General features: G+C 51.5%; 1 protein-coding gene across 3 annotated transcripts; it reads right to left on the minus strand.

Annotated features, from left to right (window-relative positions):
• Positions 1–4,403: 4,403 nt before the first annotated feature.
• LOC309961867 (endothelin-converting enzyme 2) lies at positions 4,404–17,264 on the minus strand (the record flags this gene model as incomplete). 3 transcript variants are annotated; one of them, XM_082839353.1, is made up of 19 exons in its annotated part: positions 4,404–4,580; positions 5,289–5,384; positions 5,492–5,682; positions 5,864–5,931; positions 6,057–6,167; positions 6,346–6,449; positions 6,977–7,054; positions 7,162–7,260; positions 8,199–8,309; positions 9,686–9,800; positions 10,084–10,226; positions 10,920–11,108; positions 14,879–14,944; positions 15,097–15,243; positions 15,360–15,484; positions 15,946–16,161; positions 16,387–16,522; positions 16,870–16,956; positions 17,226–17,264. In XM_082839353.1, the coding sequence occupies 19 exons, from the start codon at positions 17,262–17,264 to the stop codon at positions 4,404–4,406; spliced, it is 2,298 nt and encodes a 765-aa protein (XP_082695479.1). The 3 variants fall into 3 exon arrangements, with proteins under 3 accessions (XP_082695479.1, XP_082695478.1, XP_082695480.1); XM_082839352.1 differs by having other exon boundaries at positions 16,732–16,956; XM_082839354.1 differs by lacking the exon at positions 16,870–16,956.
• Between the last annotated feature and the right edge of the window lie 3,141 nt (positions 17,265–20,405).

Raw genomic sequence — 20,405 nt, forward strand, 5'->3', positions numbered from 1 at the left:
TGGATGGCTCTACTCATCTGAGAATCATTTGACCCAAAGCGTCACTTATGTAATACCAGAAATGCTTCAGGCCAGACACAGCATTGCACTGTTTCCACTGGGTTGCTACTTTCTTTGTGTGATATTTTTCAAAATCAGATTGCATTGTGGACCTTTTACTGTTAATTCCCAGGACTGAAAGCAGTTGTTACAATCCCCTTTTTTATAACTACTGTTACAACTTCCCTTCTTCAGGCTCTCACCTCTCATTATGCCCCTTGCATCTACCTCCTTCTGATCTCCCTGAACATTTCACCACTTCTGAACATGCCCTGCCCCTTCAAGCTGGATTAGTCTTTTCTTGTTGCTGTTATTTCTGTATGGAATGCCCTTCACTGTTTTTGGCTAGCAAATTCTCCCATCCTCTGTACTCCAGCTCAGTATCACCTGTGTAGGAAGCCTTTCCTGTTCTGTCTTTCAAGTTATTAATTTCTTCCCTGTACTCCTACAATGCTTGATACATACCTCTCCCTTCCTCCACTCTGAGCTCTTAGAGGACAGGAACTGTGTCTTATTCAACTTTGTGCCCCTAGCACCCAATCTAATACCTGGCTTGTGGTAGGCCTTGACAAATACTTGTTGAATAAATGAATGAATGAATGGCTTTGCATTCAACTTCAGGTCATCTTTGTTTATAATAATAGCCCATTGGGAGCTCTCTTTGGAGCCCAGAGCTCAGCACTGGGAAACTGTCAGGAGTCTCCATTTGTGACTCGTGATAGGTCTACTGAAACTGTGCTTATTTTATGGAGATTCTCTTCCAACTTGACATTTCGAGAGCACTTCCGAGTGTGAAACCATACTGTTTGGCATACGTTACTGTATTGTGCATGGGAATTAGTCAAACTTCCAATGGGATAGTGTAGGGTACGGCCCAGCACCTTACTAATAACTATTCTCATGTGTCCACCCAGGAGCACCATCCATTATTCCCCCTTCTGCTTTAACACATCAGAGCATATTGCAGATGCATATTTATCAGTTTGGCAGGCTACTAAGGGTGAAGGTTACATCTGTCACTTGATGTTCACCTTGCCTTGCCCATGGAACCAAGCACCTGCAGAGTGCTCAACAAACAGTGCCACCTGGCTTAATTTCAGGTCAACATGTGCTTAGGTTTCCTGCAGCTGCATGGTTGTCACATGTACCTGGCCCGGATGAGATAGGGGCCATGAAAGTGCACCTGCTGGTAATGGCCTCACTTGGAAGCATGATAAAATTGCCCAGAAGGCAGATGTATATGCTTGAGTCTAAATTCTGCCATGACTTAGCAGACTAAGTGGTGGTGATTAAGAACATCTGAATCCCAAATCTGAGGCTCTGAGTTCCAAATTGGACTTCAATGTCTTAGCTGACACTGGAAGTTATGTCATCTTTCTCCTTAATTTCGCCACTTGTAAGATAGAGACAATGATAGGACCTCCTTATAAGTTGTTGTGGGAATTTAATGAGGTGATGTTTTTAAAGTGCTTAGCACAGGCTTAAGCAAAAAAAGAAAAAAAAAGGGACTTGGTAAATGAGGGCTGCTCATTATCATCATCATCATCATCATTATTTGACACTTCGACCTTTGCAAATATGGAGTTTTTTGTTTTTTTTTTAACCGGTACACAGGCCTCTCACTGTTGTGGCCTTTCCTGTTGAGGAGCACAGGCTCCGGACGCACAGGCTCAGCAGCCATGGCTCACGGGTGTAGCCGCTCCGCGGCATGTGGGATCTTCCCGGACCGGGGCATGAACCCATGTCCCCTGCATCGGCAGGCGGACTCTCAACCACTGCGCCACCAGGGAAGCCCGCAAATATGGTGTTTTAATGCCACAATGGCCAGCTGGTCAGTATCCCTAGCTGGCCTCTGAAATCAGGTGTCAAGGGAAGGGCAAGGCTTTGTGAAACCAACCCTATCTCCTCTATCATTACACTGACATTATAAATCTCATACTCTGTGCAAGACCCAAACTTCACAAGCCATTTCTTAATATTTCTTTGGGTTCTGGAACCTGCTAAGCCCATGAATTCACTTCTTAAAACATTAAAGCTGATCTAGTCCTCAGAGATCATCTCATCCAACCCACTTATTTTACAGACTGCTAAGGTTACTGAGATCTGAAGAGGGGATAAGCCATGCCTGGTGTCACAGCTGGGGAGTGGCAGAACTGGAGCCAGAACCAGATTTCCAGATGTGACGGCCTTCCTCTTTCCAATACACTTTGCCACCCCCCTCCTAGAGTTTTGCTCTCAGAGCAGAGACTCAAGCCATGCTTTCCCTTGGTCTTAGAGTTCCCAAGGCCACTTTTCCTTTTTCTTAGTAGCCAGCAATTTCCTTCCCTTGGTGAGCAGCCACAGTTCCAAGTAACTTGACAGAGACCCACATACAGCTCTTTATGGGGACAGTCTGATGCTGCGACAGGATACAGACTGTGGGACATGTGCTGGTGCCATCGCCCAGGAACCAGTGACCCCAGCAGCAATCACTGACAAAGCTTCACTCTTCCCCCTCCAAACTTAATAAACCCACACCTACTTACACCTTGGAGAACACTGCATGTTAAAGAGAACTGAGACTGGACTCTTTCCACCGCTTTGCTCTGGTTCTTATTTTACAGATGAAGAAACTGAGGCTTGTAGAGGTTAGGGAACCGGCTCAAGCTCACACAGCTGTCAGAGCTTCAGTTTCAATCCAGGTCTCTTACTGCAGTGAAGTGTTTACAGTTAGACCTGTAAAGTGGAAACTGGAGCACTTAGAAAATATGTTGCTGCGAGGATCGGGCAAGCTTATGAAGGTGAAAGTGCCAACAGAAGAAGAGTCACCTGAGGGAGGGAATCATCGTATTCCTCTTTCCGTCACCAGTGCCTGGCACATTACTGGTAATCAATATACTTATAAAAACAAATCTATGAATATATAAATGTATAACTAAATGAATGAAGAAAGAAATGAGCCACCTAGCAGAAGTGCCTGGAACACAGAGGTATCAGTAAATGCTCCGTTTCCCTCGCTTGTGCTGGAGGGTGGCAGCCAAACCCGCAGTCTCTGTGCCTGGAACTTGGTAGGCCTCGATGAGCATATGTAGGTGGGATGAGCGGCTCTCAGGAGCGCTAAGCCTTTGAGAACATGGAGAAATGCATGTCTTCTCAGCCACAAGCAGAGGCTGGTGCTCCAAGCTCCAGGGAGTGAAATGCTACCTTGGCCAGGGCCGCCCTCCACTGCAGGGTAAGGGCCACCCGTCTTCCAAGCCGACCGTGGCCAAGTAGTTACCCAGACTCAGTGTCAGACCCAGCTGCATGCACCAGCGGAGGGCCGTAGCAAACGCTTCCAGCTATAGAACAGCCAGTGATGGAACATGGCCACCAGTGAGCGGAGGATGTACTCCACTTGCCAGACTCAATTTCATGCCATTCCTCCATCCTGCCTCTTTCTTTGTCTTCTTGGGACTTCAAATTTCAGTCCCCTGTGCCTGGTGCATGAGTAAATGCGTGCCTATAAGAGTACCTGGCATACAGCAGGTACTCAATAAATACTGGTGGAATGAGTAAATGAAAACAGGACTGAAGGAAGAGACAGGCTGACTGATGCGTGTCTGTTTATTGGCACAGGGTCCTACAGGGCCAAGACCATTCCTTCCCCACCCTCTTTCCTGTAAAAATAAACTCTATCCTTCCCTCTCCCTGCTCTGTCTGCTTTCCTGCTTGGTCCAGGGAGAATCAGTCATCCCCTAAGACTTGTATGCCGAGACACAGGGACTAGCATCCCCTACATGTACACTCTTCCCCTCTGAGTCCAGGGAACCTGGGAGGCGGCAGGAAGGTTCATAAAGGCTTCCACTAAGCACTGAGCACAGGTGGTTTGTCAGCGAGGGCTGGCAGCAGTATTAGGAGCAGCAGCAGGAGGAACACGGGGTGGGGGCCACCCCAAGGGTGGGGCTGAAAGGAGCTCCGTCTACTCCTGAGGGAGCACTGAGTGAGCCTTGGGGAGAAGTGTGGGAGGCACACCAGCAGGGCCCTGCGTGGTCAGCATGTGGCAGTCACAGCAGGCCCCGTGGCCACCAAGCCCAGGGAGCTTGGGACCAGAAGAGGTGGACTCCTTCCTGTGGGAACTGGTGCCCTCTGCCCAGGCATCCTCCAGGCAGGGTGACGCGGAAGAATGTCACAGTGAATGGTGGGGGCTCTGCTGGAGGCAGGGACACCCCCAAAGCCTTGGCACGATGTGGTGGTCGAGGAGGGACTAGGACTCATGTCATCCGTGGTGTGGAGGGGCCGGACCCAGCCCAGCTGGCATTTGCCTTCTCCAAACCGCAGAGCAGACAGCCTCACTGGGCAAGCTGCCCCAGGCCCTGGCAACAGCTGGCCATTTCTCCCCAACCCGTCTACCACACCTCACAAAGCAGCCCTGAGTTCATGGGGGAGCCGACAGGGCAGCCGAAGTGCCGCAGGAAGTCACGGGAGTTGGCGAGCGTGCCCAGCACGCGGAAGCGGGCAGGGCTGTGGGGGTCCGTCACCAGCCCCTCGTGAGAGCTCTCGGGTGTGCGGACCGAGCACCACACCTGCAGGCCAGGACAGACATGGGGACACAGGGTGTCTAGTGTGGGCAAGGCCACTGCCCCAGTTGCAGCAGAGCCATCCTGGGGACACACGGCACCACCGCCCCAGGCCCTGGGCTCTGGGAGCCTCAGGGATGTAGGAGAGGCCTTAGCCGGGCTGTCTCAGCCCCGACCCCTTGCCATCGGCACCAAGGGAGGAGAAAGCGCCCTCCCTCCCAAGTTCCTTAAGGGCCTTTCAAAGCTGCCTGGACAATGGGCTGCCTAGATGGATGTGTCCGAGGGGAAGAAACCCAGCCCCCAGAGGCTGCCTGCTGTAGTGCAAAGTACCTGGAGGAGACCCTGCTGAGTCTGCCACTTACTTTATTCCTGGGTAGCCCTGGAGAGCCACTTGGCCCCGCGCTTCCTCCTCCACAGCCACCTCACGGGAGCATCATGGAGATCAGTCCCGCTCCCCACCCCTTGCCCCATCAGGCAGGGCAGCCCTGCCCTTCGAGATCTGCAAAAGCCTCCTGAAGCCTTCTCCCTCCTCAGCCCTCCTCACGTGCTTTTGTGGACCCCGCCAAAAGGCTTCACGAGGCCTTCCCAAACCACTTTCCACACTCCAACTTCGGCCCCATTTCCCAGTCCCTTCTGCGTGCCCCAGACTTCTAATGACGTGCCCAGGAGGTTGTAGGAGAAGGGCAGACCCCCGGCCTCCCAGGAGGGCAATACCTGGGCAAATCCCACAAAGAAGAGCTGGTGGTTGGTGAGCCGCACGGCTGGTAGCTGCTGCTCCTCCCCATGCTTTCTTAGCCATGCTTTGTAAGCCTGGGGTTGGGAACGGATGGCAAGTCTGTTGGGGCCTGCCCACCAGCTCCACCCAGGGCCCTGCCCCCCCAGGGCAGGTGAGCCTCAGCTACCAGGGGGCCACTCACGTTGTAGGCAGCCTTAAGCCCTCCGTTGTCAGCAATGTTCTCCCCTAGCGTCTGGCGGCCGTTGAGCTTCTCCCCGTTGACCTGGTACTGGCTATACTGCTCCTCCATGCAGGCCGTGTGATTCCGGAAGGCTGCCAGCGACTCATTCTGCCACCATGGCCGCAGGTTCCCTTCCTTGTCATACTCGCGCCCTGAGGAGAACTAACCTTTGCACCCCACCGAGAGTAGAACTCAACCCTTGGGGGCACAAGTGCCCCCACCAGCCCTAGTCCACAGACCCCGGGGTCCACGGGGCCTGCTTCCAACATCCCAAGGTTTTGCAGGAGCCACTAGGAATTCTAGGCTGGAGGAGACAACTACATGGACCTCTACCTTGGTCATCAAAGGCATGTGTCAACTCGTGGCCCATCACCACGCCGATGCCACCAAAGTTCAGGGCCCTGGTAGGTGAGGAATGTTGAGTGAGGACATGGTGGGGGGACTTCTAGATCCCACCTCCAGCCCTGCTCCCAGCTCACCCGCAGGCCCAGGCCCCAGCACCCAGCCCCTCCTGCCTCAGACACACTTGGGGTGGTTGCGGGCGTAGAAGGGGGCCTGCAGGATGCCGGCGGGGAAGACGATTTCATTCTTGGTTGGAAGGTAGTAGGCATTCACTGTCTGGGGGGTCATGCTCCACCTGGGGGAGGGAGAAGCTGAGGCGGAGCCTGACTCTCTCGATGCCCAGCAGCCCTGACCTACATTCTAGAAGAACCTCGTGCCTCATTTGGGATCCATCTTGCCATCCCCTTCCCTCAGCCCTGGAAACCTCCCCTACGTCTCCTGCTGCCCCAAGTGTCTGCAGCCCCCATTCTTACTGGTCCCGGCTGGGAGGCTTGCGGAGCTGGTCAGCCATCACCTTAGCAGAGAAGTTGTACAAATTCAACATGTTCTGGAAGAAGGAATCTTCAGACACTTCATACTGTGGGAATGGGAGGAAGTAGAAAGCCAGTGAGAGAACACGTTGGAGAAGATAATAGTCCCAGTTTGGCTACTAATTAGCACGCTTCTGAGCCTCAGTTTCTTCAACTGTAAAATGGGTGTAAAATAGCTAATGAATAATAATTGCCAATATTATGTTGCAGCTGCTTTATTTTTTTTAAATACTATCTCCTTTTATTCTCACAACAATCCTATCAGGTAAGTGCTAATAGGACTCCCTTTTACAGATGAAGAAACTGAGGCCCAGAGAGGTTATACAACTTGTCCAAGGTTACAGTTAGGTAAAAACAGGTTTGACTACAAATCCCTGCTTGTGAACACTGCATTCTACTGCTGTCTGGCCTGCAGCCTGGCACACAGCCAGCACTTGAGCAATGCTGGCTGCCTGCACTTGCCTCTGAAAGGCACCAACAAGTATCTCCTTCCCTCTCAGTGCTTGAGCTCCCATTCCTGAGCCCTGTGCCCCCCACAGGGCTAAGGTTCAGTACTGATGGGCAGGGTACTCACCCCATCATAAACATCATCCAGCTCTTTGGGCTCCAGGATGAAGTCTGGGAAACCAATCATATCATAGATGGCATCTGCCTAAAGAGACCAGGTTAAGGGTTTCCCTCCCCAGGCTCCCCCCAGCACCAAAACTGTATTCTCCATCCTCACCTCAAGATGGCACCCCAACCCTGGCCACTGCTCACTTTCTCCTTGGCTGCCTGGCGGGTCTTCTCATCCATCCAAACCAACTGTCCCAGGGCCTCCTCAAAGGCAGTCCGGATCTCGCTGATCATCCCCTCTGCCTGGGAGGGAGGGTGCACAAGTCTGCCTCCCACTCGCATTAAAGCATCCTTTCTCCCCATCTACCCTAGCGCCCCATCCCCCCTAGTGCCCCATCCCTGTCCTTCCAGGGGAGCACATGGGAGTACCCAGACTCTTGAAATAAGGCTGAGCATCTGGGCAGGATGAGAAGGAAACATGATTTGTGAAGGTACTGGGACTGTGGTGGTTTTTTTCTAATTAATCAAAAAACTGACAATAAGTTAACTGAATTAACATTATAATTTAATGTAGTACATTGATTTTTATCCAATTATGAAAAGAAGGCACTAATAGCAGAAAATGTGGAAAATTGAGAAGAGCTGAAGAAGAAAATAGACCATTTAAAATCTTATCCCTCACAGATAACTCCTTTCAACATTTTGACTACCTATGTCTAGTGTCTTCCCCTGCTGAGATATTCATATATATATATACATTTTTTTACACACATATATGTATAATATGGAATTATGTTGTACAACATATATACATTTCATAACCTACTTTCTTTTCACTTAACAATCATCAGTTTTAAGGCTGCCTCATAATCCAGCCTAACCACAATTTGTTTTTCCAGTCCCCTATGCTGGACATTTAAGCTGTTGTCATTTTCACCTATTATAAACAACACTGCCATTTACATCCTTATAGGTAATATTTTAAGTACAAACATCATTTCCTAAAAAATAAACATTATTTTTCTAATTATATAGGTAACATAAACTCATTGTAGAAAACCTGGAAAACACAGAAAACTTTAAAAGAAAAAAAAAAACTCATAATCCCAACCACCCAAAGTAATCACTGTTAATTTGTCGATGAATTTCCTCTACATTTTTTCCCTGTAGGTACATACAAATATGAATGGTGAATTTTAACTAAAACAAGGGGCAGTGTTGGAAGGACCTTGAAGACTCACAATTTCCTTACTCTGCCGGTCAAACGTGGCCTTCACAAAGAGGGAGCCCAGAGCGAAGCCAAGGGCGTCGTCCGTGTTGGAGATGCAGGTCTGCCACCTTGGCGTGCAGGACTGGAAGGGGTAAAGAGCCAGGCCTCCTGGAGATCGCTCTGCCCTCCAGTCTGAGGGCCTTTCTCTGTCTCTAGGGCCAACCCCTCTCGCTCTGCACATAGGAGGTCTGGGTTTGGGGTGCCATCTCTCCTTCAGACTCCAGGGAAAATGAAGGGCAATATCGCAAAGCATGCCAACCCCAGCAACGTAACCTCAGGAGGGACATGTGTGCTGCACACTCTATTTGCAGCACTCTCCTCCTCTTATGTTTCTCAGAGGCCCACTGGGGTCCAGATGTTTCTTTGCTCAGCTGCACTTCTCAGTCTTATATCCAGTCAGTCCCCCATGCCAGAAACCTGGGAGTCACCAGCTTCCTCCATCTCCCTACCCTCACGTTCAATCTATCACCAGATTCTAATACTAACTCTGCTTCTTAATCATCTCCTCCGTCCACGCCGTTGTCACTTCCCTGTCCTGTAACACTGTTATCTCTTGCCTGAAGATTGCAGTGGCCTCCTAACTAGACACTCGACTCCATTCTCATGCCCCTCCCGTCACCCCCTCCATCCATCTTCCATTTAGCTGCAGAAAGATGATCTAATACATAAATCCAACCAGGTTACACCTCTGCTTAAAACCATCCCAGGTTCTCTATCCCTGAATCAAGGCCAGGCTTCCTAGGCACAGCGTTCAGGTCCCTCCAAGGATTGCCCCAGGCCCGCCTCACCACCCTCGGCCTCTCCGGTGCCCTGTCCTCAAAGTCATGCCAGAACACATGCAAAACTACCACGCTCCTTCTGGCCTCTGGGAATTTACACATCGTATTCCTTCAGCCTGGAATCCCTTTTCCCTGGCTTTCTTGATGAACTCATTCTTCAAATGTCACCTCTTCAGAGAAGACTTTCCTAATGCCCCCCATCCCCCAGGTAAAATGTGCTGTCTCCACCTCTGTCCTACAACACAAAGAAGGTTTGTCACTCAGTGTGAGCACTTATCACCCCAAAATATAATGTTTGTTTACACATCTCCTTCCCCCACTTAACAGGGCTTCTTGAAACTAAGAACTGCATTTATTCATTCTCTCCTTCACCCTCATCATCAAAGTTGAGTGCCTACACAAAGCATGCACTGGGTAGGTGCTTCACTTACGTGAACTCAGTCCTCATATCAACCCCACAAGAAATTCCTGTTTTACAGACCAAGAAATGGAGAGTCAGAGAGGTGGGGGGGATATGCTCAAGGTCCCATAGGCCAAGAAATAGAGGAGTTAGGAATGGAACCCAAGTCAGCCTGATTCCTAATCCTATGCTCCATGTGCAAATGGTGCCTGACACACAGTGGGTGTGACGTGTCAGCCTGACTGGATTGGAAGGTGGGAGCAGAGTCAGAAAGCCCACCTTCTTGGTGCCATAGAGGGTCTCCAGCAGCTTCTCTTGTGCAGACTCAAAGCGGCGGTCCAGGCTTGATGTTGTCTTCTGCACCAGGTTCCAGATCAGGTAATTGTTCAGGACACTGGCATTCAGGTAGCCAGAACATAAGGTAAAGGCAGGTAACATTTCCACCCCAAACCAGCTCTACCAGCATGCAGACAGCAGGAGTCCCGAGAGGCACATGTGGGAGCTGTCCCATAATCCCTCTCTCTTACCCTGGGACCACACACCTGCCTTTAAAAGTCAGGTTGGAGCTAGGTGTGGAAATAGAGACCACAAGTGGGTCCCCCGAAGCCCTGGCCTAGGGGAAGAGCCTGCACAGAGCCCTGAGCCCCACCCCTGACACCTTGGGCTCCACCCCCCACCTTGGCTCTGTGCGGTTGATGAGCTCTGACACCTGCTGCAAATAATCCGTCCCATACACCACCACAGGCTCAGAATCACCCAGCTCCAGCGGCGACAGCAAGAAGGACAGGAACTCCAGCCAGTCCATGGAGGGCGCCAGGGCCTGTGAGCAAAAAAATCGCAAGCGTCCCTGCCCCCTTGGCTTTCAGCAGACCACTCCCCCACTGATACACTCGAGCTGGGAGCCCTTTCCATTGTCATAGCAACAGCTACTAGCTGCTCGGAGGCCCCTTCCTATCATAAACCCGTTTTCAGGCCTAAGTGCTCTTCAATCAGGTAACCCAATCACATATCGTACAAGGAAAACCACCATGTGTGATATTTAGTTGGACTGCAGATATTCAAATATCTTTCAGACAGTTAACAAACTCCCCAGATACCACCCAGGGTCCCTACATACCTGGCCTCTCCTCCAGAACTCCCCCTTACCCAACTTTTCCATAATCCAACGACTAAGAGGCTGATGCCTGGCACAGTAAGGGCCCTCCAGGAGATGCTTCCATTGCTCTTCTGATTGTTTTGTGGACATCTTGTACAAGTTGTCATGGATTTTTAACATAATCCCTCTATGCATCCCCAGGCAATACAAAAGGGACCAAGGGATGGCCCAGTGGGGGTGCCCTAAAATGGACACCACTTTTCCTTCCAGGATAGCAACAGTTCAGCTGGGAAGCTCAGAGAAAATAAGGAAATGAGGAGAGGCTTGGCTGCCTCAGACAGATGGCATGAAGGGAAGCTGCGTGGCCTGTGCTGGGGCTGGCCCCCCCCAGCTGTCTCTATTCCCTGCCTGCCCCACCTGCAGCTCTGCGATGCTCATCTTGTGGTAGATCTTCTCCTCATCCCGCCGCTGGTCCTGGGGCACCGTGATGTTGGCCAGTTGTATCTCCAGCTCCAGCACCTGCTGCATCTGCTCCCGCGTGGAGTCTGGATGTCCTCCTAGCAGCATCCCCAGCTCCTCCATGTAGTCCAGGTAGGCGGTAAGCACCTGTCAAGGCCCCAAGTCATCCTCAGAGCCCAGCAACAAGTCCTGCCCAAGGCTAAGACGACTATTCTGGCTGCTACCCCTGCTCACCATCTCTTCTGCAGACCCTCCTCACTGTCTCGTCTGCAGACCCTCCTCGTAGAAGCTTTCCTGGATGACCCTCATCATTTCTGTCATACTGCTTATCACCATCTGCTAGGATCTTTTTTTATTTATTTGTGCAACTGTTCATCATCTGTTTCCCCAAGGAGAAGGTAAGTTCCAGGAGAGCACTGTTCCAAGTTACAGCGGCTTACTCACCACTGTATCCCAAGGGTCTGGAATAGGGCCTAGCACAGGAGCCCTCTAAGTATTTGTCCAGTGGACGGATCCGCTTCCCATACTGCTCTGCCTTCTCATTTCCTAAAGCCCTCCTACTTTTCCCAGCCCATCAGTGACCATGTGCCCTCACTTAACAGCTGAGTGGACCCCAGTGGGGAATTTGGTCCACAGTGGCTTCAATTTCCTTCTACCTCCCATCCTGCCAGGCCTCAAACTTGCTGCCTTCCCCTGTGGTCTCCAAGGGGGAGAAAAGCACAGAAAAGAAATATTTAGTGACTACATGTATATACATGTATCAAATTCTCTGCTTGCGTTTTACACGTAATATATCTGCCCCGACCCTGCGCCCACCACAGCAACTCCATATAGTTCCATCTTACAGATGAAGCTTGGCAAGATTACATGATTTGACTCATACTACAAACTAGCAGATGGCAGAGCTGAAATGTGGCCTAGGCCTGATGACTCCAGGGCCACAATCCCAGCACTGCCTGGGCTCAGAACAAACCCATGTCACCTCAGAGCCTGCTGGCACTTTAGCTGCATGGGGGCAGGGGCTGTTTGTTCTGTTCTGCACTGTAGTCTCAGGCTCTAGCACAGCATCTGGCACATAGTAGGTGCTCAATAAATATTTGTTGACTGATGGATGAAAACCCATGCACAGACCCTCAGCCCTGCTCAGCACTGACTTCCTGTGGCCCTCCTCCCAGGGACCACTGTCACTCTTGCCCTGAAGCCCCACCCGGGGCTCCTTTCATTGCCAAAGGCCATCTCCTCTTCCACTTTACTGAGAAGTTTTAGATCCCTTAATATCCATTCTCTGCAAAATATTCAAATATCAAGATATTCAAAATAACTCCTTTTTCCCACCTCCCCTCTTTCTTGCTGCTGCTGTCAGAAGAAGAGGTTTGCATACCAATTACAGTCATCCCAGCTGCTAAAGTGGATGGTTGGTTCAACCAGTGATCTTGCCCCACCCCCCAGCTCACTTACCCCTCTCTCCCTACTTCCTTACTTTCAGCTTAAGACTTGCCTTTTTTTTTAATGTGTTTTTTTGTTGTTGTTGTCGTTGTTTTTGGCCGTGACACTCGGCTTGCGGGATCTTAGTTTCCTGACCAGGGATCGAACCCAGGCCCCTGGCATTGGAAGTGCAGAGTCCTAACCACTGGACTGCCAGAGAATTCCCAAGACTTCCTTTGGCACTACAGCTTCCCCTAGATGCTGGCACAGGAGACTTCCTACCCAAGACAACTGGTGACACACTGAGAGGTAAATCGAGGCTTCTCCTGCCCTTTCCTGGGGGTCAGACCATGTGGTTCTCTCCTGAATTCTCAAAATTCCTCCCCTGACTCAGGTGATATCAAAACCACACATCTGTTCATAACACTCTCCACTTTTGAGTTTCCTATTCCATTTCTTTTGGGATAAATGCTCGACTTGACCCATAGTGTTTATGTATACCATGACTCCACCTACCTGTCCAGAAGGACTTGGCCCACTCTCCCCTCCCACTCCCCTCTCTGATCTGTCAACAAGTCACACCCCTTCCCACCTCAGAGCCTTTGCATCAGCTGTTCCCTTTGCCTAGAACCCTCGCCCTTCCCACAGCCTACCCTCACCCTAGGACCAGGCTGGCTCCCTGTTACTGCACTCTCGGAATGCCATGCTCCTCCTCTTACAACAGTCCCAGCAACTGTACAAAGGATAACTGCACTTGGCCATTTCATGCCTTCTCTCCCACTGAGTGGCAGCGTCTTGTTCACCACATGGTAGCAGAGGGTCTGGCTGAGGGATGCTTGGTAAGTGTTTGGGAGCGAATGGGAGAAGAACAAACCCCCCCTCTTGGTTGTCCTTCCCCACAGAAGTCTCTCTTTCTCCCGCTGCCCTTGAAATACAAGGATCTCCTCCTTCTTTTTTAAAAAAAAGTATTTATTTATTCATTTGGTTGCGCCGGGTCTTACTTGCAGCACACGGGCTCCTTAGTTGTGGCATGCAAACTCTTAGTTGCGGCATGCATGTGGGATCCAGTTCCCGGACCAGGGATCAAACCTGGGCCCCCTGCGTTGGGAGCACAGAGTCTTATCCACTGCGCCACCAGGGAAGTCCCAAGGATCTCCTTGTTTTCCTTCTCTAGTCTTGCCCTTTCTCTCACTTCTCCTAAGCCTTTGTCTAGGCTTTTAAGGAGATGCCCCTCAAGCCTTCAGCTCCCTCCAGGCCCGTGCTCTCTCCAGGATCCCACCCAGCTTTCACAGCTGTCTGCTGACCTCTGTACAGAGATGGTACCCAGTTCCCTCACACTCACACGTCTGAAACGAGCAGCTCCCACTCCCTAAGGGTCTGCCACGTGCAGAAGCGTAAACTTCCATCCTCCTCCTGCCTCCAAGCACTATATGAGGTAGATGCTGTGATCCCCGTTTTTCAGATGAAGAAACAGCCTCAGAGAGCTTAATCAACTTGCACCAAGCTGCCAAGCTGGGATTAAAATCAAGGTCTGACTTCAAAGTCTGCCTTTTTCCTGTGATATCACCACCTCCCCAATGTGCTTGAAGCTGGTTCTCCCTGTAGGCATCCCGAATTCTCTAAGGACCCCTCCACTCCACCATCACTCAGGTGCACAGCCTCAACTATCTTTACCTGTTCCTCCTTCTACTCCTCTCTTCTGACATCCAGGCATCAACAATTCATGATTTGGCCTTGATTATGTCTCTTGCTTCCTGACTTTCCTTCTGCCACTTCCGCCATTTGGGTCCTCACAGACTCAGAGCCTGGAGTACCGCAGACACTCTTAACTGATCTCCAGGCTCCCTCTCTTGCATCTACTTTTCACACCCAGCCATACTGCCTTCCCAAACTAGTTCCTACCCACCTTTCCACCCTCTCATCTGCTTTGAGCTCTACACTTTGCCAAACTGGACCCCTTCCTGTGGTCCAAACACGCCTTAGCTTTTCCTTCTTCAACACTTTTGTTTAAAATCTGAGCATGCCCTCACCCAGTCCTAGATATTCTACAGGGCCTGGCTCAAATGCAACCTTCTTAGGAAAACTTCTCTGGCTGCCAGGTCTCTCCTGAGTCCCAGAGGCCCTCTTTTGAGCCGTGTTCTCAGCTGTCTAGGTCTGTGAACCCATCTACACTGAAAGCTTCCTATGACAGTGGCTCTGAAATGTATGTCTCACAGCAGGTGCCTGTAAAATGTTTTCCTGGAAGAGTAAGAGAAAGGAAGGAAGGAAAGAAGGGAAGAGGAAGGGAGAAAGGAAAAGGAAGGGAAGAAAGGAGGGAGGGAAGAATGCAGGGAGGGGAGAACGAAGAGAGAAAGAAGGAATGGTAGTCGGCTCACTAGGTGACAGGATAGGCTCACCTTCGCCACTCTGACCCTGGGTAAAGGGAAAAGTAAACAGGGATCAGCCCAGCTCAACAGGGGGATCAGGGTGGATATTCTGAGGATGCTCCTTACTTTCTCATTGGCAGTCCTGTTTAGGTAGTAATCTCGAGAGGGCAGAAAGAGCCCAGACTGGTCCACCTGCAATAGCAAGGTGAGGAGTGAGTCCTCCCCCCATGAAATCTGGACTCTTGTGCGGGGGGAGCCACCCCAGCCAGCCCAGCACAGGGGAGGGGAGTCTGGTCTCAGCAAATAGTCCGTAAGCCCCTCCCCACCCTTCCCCAGCCCAGTACCTGGATAACATTGCTGTTGGAACTCTTAGAGTCGGCACTGATGTAGACAGTGAAGAAGGGGGTGGCCCTGTAGGTCCCTGCTACTGCCTTCAGCACCTCCATGAAGTTGTCCTGGTCCCAGGGCCCCGTAACGTTCCAACCACCAATCTGAGTAGAGACCATGGTGGCGCCTCTGGAACAGGGGCCTCTAAAGCTTTCTGGGGCCACATCCTCTCCCAAGGCCTGTGCTGCTCCCCTACCTGCAGCCCATCCCCGGGGCCTACCTTGTCAATGAGGTCTCGCAGCGGCTGGGCTCCCAGCTCTTCAATGCGCTCCACCTGTAGGCAGGAGAGGTAGAAGCGCTGTGTCTTCCGCTCAGCTTCACTGCTGGAGTTGAAGGTGGTGTTTTCTGTTGAATAGAACACAGGTCCGGGTGGCAACCATGCTGACTGCTAAGAGGGGTCCTGGACCCTTGCTTGATCCCTCTCCTTGCCTTCTCAAGGGGGTAGTCCTCCTAATGTAGACCCAGGAAGACTGTCTGCCACAGCAAAGAGTAGCTTCCTCTCCCCTGTCCAGGGAGACTCTCAAAGATCTCTAAGCACTACAGACTCCCTGGTGCCTACCACACCTCAGCAGTGTTCCAGAGTGCAGAGAGGAGTCCCTTCATTAACCTCAGAGGTCTGCCCCCTCAAACTCATCTCCACCCCTCAGGAGCCCCCTGCTCTCTGTATCCCCTACGCCAGGAGTGGTGGCAGTCATCCACTTATTCATTCCTTCATGGACATTTCTTGAGTACCTACTAAGTGCCGAGCCCTGTGCTGGGAACAAGGCGTGTACTTGGCTCAGTGCCTCCCGGACAGGCCCATTTACCGAGCAGGTGCTTCAGTATGGCCTGGTTCTGGTCCCAGAGGCTGTTGAAGGTGTTCCAGCGAGAACGCCCATCAGGCAGAGGGTTTCTCCGAATCCAGCCTCCACAGGAGAACTGATAAAAGTCTTCACAGGGGCTCACCCCACGGTCCAGGGACTCCAAGATTTTTCCAGCCACTCGAATGCAGGCCTCTGTGAGGCAAGTGCTGTGCGATGGGTCTGTGGCAGGGGACACGGGGTGGGGGGGTGGGGTAGGGGGGTGGGGGACAGTCTGTCAGTCTGGGAGAGGCAAATGCTTTGGGAGGGGCCGTGACAGCAGAAAGGCTGGGAGGAGGGAGAACAGCTGGGGGAAGGCTGGCCCCACCCAGGGAGAACCTTAGCAGCCCCTTCTGCCTCCAGAGCCCCCAGGCTAAGAGGGCTGATGACAGGAGTGGGCCCACCTACCTCTGTGGTACTGGACCCACAGGGCCACCAAGCAACCCAGAAGCACTGCAGCCAGCAGTAGAGAGACACCAGCCAAGACCAGCTCCAGCTGGGTGTGCGAGCCCAAGAGGTGTCTTGTCCTCTTCCGGAATCCCACCTGGGGAACAGAGGAGGACCTGGAGCTAGCAAGCTGCAGGTGGGCGACCCAATCACAGAAGTCCTCCCAGAGGGTGAAGGCTCAGGCAGTTTCCAGAGCCATGAAGCAAAGACGCTAACGGGGTTAACTTGGGGCACAGGGGCAATGAAGCAAGCTGAGATGATCCCTCAGCCTGTTTTGTGCAACGTCATGACTTCGAATCGCCTCACCATAGTCCTAGCGCAGAGGCCAGAGATGGATCGGAGGTGGGGGCAGGTGACCCTCCAGGGCAACCCAGAGCTCCCGGGTGTGCCGGCCGTCATGCCAGGGCGGGGGCCTGGTGAGACAGGGATGACCCCCTTGCCCACCTCCACGGCGTCCGGGGAGGCCCCGCCCTCTACGGGGGTCTCGGGTGCGTCTTCATCCCGCAGCGTGGCGCGTTTGTACTCCACCATCTGCCAGACAGTCGGGGCGCCAACCCAGGTCAGGCAGAGAGAGCTGCGCGCCCACTGCCCTGCCCCGGCGCCCCTTGCCCGGCCGGGCCCCTCCTGCATGAAGTGCGGGCTCCTTCCCTCCCGCCCACCGAGCTCTCCGGCCTGGGTCCCTCCGACCCCCGCCCGTCAAGTTCGCAGCCCCTTCTCCGCGAGCCGGAGCCCCTTCCCGACGCCGCCTGCCCCTCTGCCTCCCCCCAACCCCGGTCCTTTCCCCCGGGGCCCCCACTCACGTTGCCGCCGCCGCTCATCTCCTGCAGCGCGACGCTCATGGTGGAGTCGGGGCCGGCGGCACCTTAGGGCTCCCGGCGGCTGGCCCTCGCCGGGGCCGTGGCCTCGGCCCCCGGCCCGGCCGCGCCACCGCCCTTCATCGCAGCAGTCGCCGTAGCCACTTGCTCCGCTGCCGCCGCCGCCCCCGCCTGCCTGCGCCCCCCTCCCCCCGCGGCGCCGCGCCAGGGGTGGGGGAGACGTGGGGCAGGGGGAGGAGCGCGCCTGCCGCGCCCCGCCGTCCGCCCGGCGCCCAGTCCTCTTTCCGGGTGCCCGCGGCCCGCCCCGCAGAGCTGCACCCAGCCTGCTGCCCTAGCCGGAGCGAGCCGCCCTGCAGAAACGCCGGAGACTCCCTCTCCGCTTCGTGGTCAGCACCCATCCCAGCAACACCCTCTTGCAAGACTCCCGGAATTTACATTCCTTTGACCCAGGCCCAAACCCTGCTGATATTTTTTGGCCCAACTCCCCAGATTGCAGGCCCTCCCCATTCCCTTTAACACCTTTGAGAAATTGTGCTCTCATGGAGAACGTCTTCCCCCAGCTGTCCGCACTGCCCCTCTTCAGCCAGCACATACAGAGCAGCACGGAGGAGGTGACCCACATTCAGGATGTCAGCACGATATCTATACAGGGAGCGCATAGACCCAAAGTACACAGGCAGGCACTCAGCCCGACACACGGTCCACACACACACACACACTCACCACTCACAGAATGCACACACTGCATATTCACACAAAATGTATACATGCACCAGGCACCCAGAGCCAACATATGTTCTATACTGAGGTTCTGGACACACACACACAACACACATACAACACACACAAAGTGTTCGGGCATCATGTACACACAGCCCACACTCTGAGTCCACCCTTACATGTTGTTTCAAGACTGCACTTTTACTCTCCAAGATAATTGTTGTCATCAGATCATCTCACAAAGGAAGGGTTACAGATGGTGACAAATCGGCAGGGAAAAAAACAGCTATGCACAGATATTTAAAGGAAAGACGAGCTAACACTTCTAACTTGAGGAAAGCAAATCACTTTATTTGGGAGGTTTACAAGGAAAAAAAAAAACCCACACACCAAGCAATATTTAACTGAAAGGCAATAGTGTGGCATCTATGCATCTGCCATCTGCCTTCCATATTGTCATTCCTTAATCGAGCCTGGTGGTGTTACAGTCTGCTTCACTGAAAAGTGCCTAGTTTTTTGTTTTGTTTGTTTTTTTACCACAAAATTTTTTAAAGTGCCTCATCCTTGTCCCACCTCTCTTTTGCAAAAGAGTATATGGATTTGACCTGAGAAGGCTTGGAATGGAAGCAAATCCACCACCCATTTCTTGACTCTCACCTCAGTTCTCAAACCTCTTGCTGTGAGCATTTCTAACATGGAATGCTCTTGTGGCTGAGAGAGGGTAGGTGATGAATGGATCAGGCTGAGAAATGTTGGATTGCTGTCTTTTGGCATTTTCCACCCCAAAATTGCATGTTCTCAAACAAGAGACAGTACAGTGTCATAGTTAGGATGAAAGATTCTGGATTCGGACTCAATTTCCTCTCTTGTAAAATGGAAATAAGAATAGTACCTATTTCAAAGGATGGTTGTGAGAATTAAATGGAACAATACTTGTAAAATGCTTAGGACAATGTGTGGCGTGTAATGAGTACTCTAGCTGCTATTATTATTGTTGTTGTTGTTGTTGTTATTAAAATCCTATAGGTAGAAATGAGAATTGTACGGCTGGAGGAAGCCTGTTCTATTTCCCAGATGGTAGAGTAGGCACATGGGTTCTAGGTTAGTCAGGGGTTCCCTGAGCAAGGAACTTTCACATCCAGCCACACTGTGGTCTGCAGCAGCACGACCTTGGGATATCCACATAGGACAAGTCTCTGGAGTTGTTCATGTTCAGTCTGATGGCAATGTGGCATCACATCACTCACCTCTTTCCCCTCTCCCCCAAGCCTGGATGAAGCGAAACATGGCAGCAGGGTCAGTCCTGCCACATGGAAAATTCCACCATGACATGGCCATGTGAGTATAAGCAAAGCCACTTTGTAAGGACTTTCTGGCAACAGGTTCATTAGAATAGTCCCATGGCTGCTGCAATGACGTGCTGTAAGTAGCCAGCTTATGCAGCACTGTACCATGGCCAGCCACTGCACTAGGTGCTTTACCTCGATGTACTCATTTATCCTCGTGGCACTTATGAAGCCATTTTACAGATGAGGAAACTGAGGCATAGAGAGGCTGAGTCACACAGCTAGTAAGCAGTAGAGCTGGAATTCAAACCCAGGCAATCTAACAGCCCTCTGAAGAGCAGGTTGGCAATATGAATCAAAAGGAGGATATACTTCCTCCCAGCATTAGTTGATAGTCTTCTCCACATCTCTGGAAGAGTAAGGGGAAGCACATAGTTTTCAAGCCAGACAAACCTGGACTCAAATCTGACTCAACTCTTTATCAGGTGTATAATCTATATTAATTTATTTGAAAGCTCTGACCTTTCACTTTTCTTCATCTGTAAGGTGGGAACAATCATCCCTATCTCAGAGTATTGTTGTAAGAATTAAATGCAACCACATAAGAAAGAGGCCAGTACCTGCTTTTACAGTGTTCCCAGTTTCACTAGGTTTGGCCTAAATGGACATTTCCTTTCCATGCCTCTTTGATGACCCAAATCATTTATTAGGTTCACAGCTATTCCTGAATGCATGTTAAGTACCCTATGTATAAAAAGGCTTGGAGGTTGCTCTATTCTTTTTTTTTCTTTTGGCTATGCTGGGCCTTTATGGTAGCAGCACATGGGCTTAGTTGCCCCGAGGCATGTAGGATCTTAATTCTCCCGACCAGGGATCAAACCCACGTCCCCTGCATTGGAAGGCAGATTCTTAACCATTGGACCACCAGGGAAGTCCCTGCTGCATTCTATATTTCTATTTTTTTTCCTCTGTGTTTATAACCTTTGACTCTGTTTTATTCTCTCACTATTATTTTCTCTCTCTTTTCTGCTCTTCTTTTCATATAAGAGTAAGTTTTGGGGGTCTATTTTTCTCTAAATTGACTGTGAGTTGAGAGGGAATGGAAAATGTTTATGTGTTAACTTACAAGAACTGTATAGTTATGAAGATAACAACACAC

Source organism: Leucopleurus acutus (assembly GCF_964270905.1).
Source record: "Leucopleurus acutus genome assembly, chromosome: 5".
In the NCBI taxonomy this organism is placed as follows: domain Eukaryota; kingdom Metazoa; phylum Chordata; class Mammalia; order Artiodactyla; family Delphinidae; genus Leucopleurus; species Leucopleurus acutus.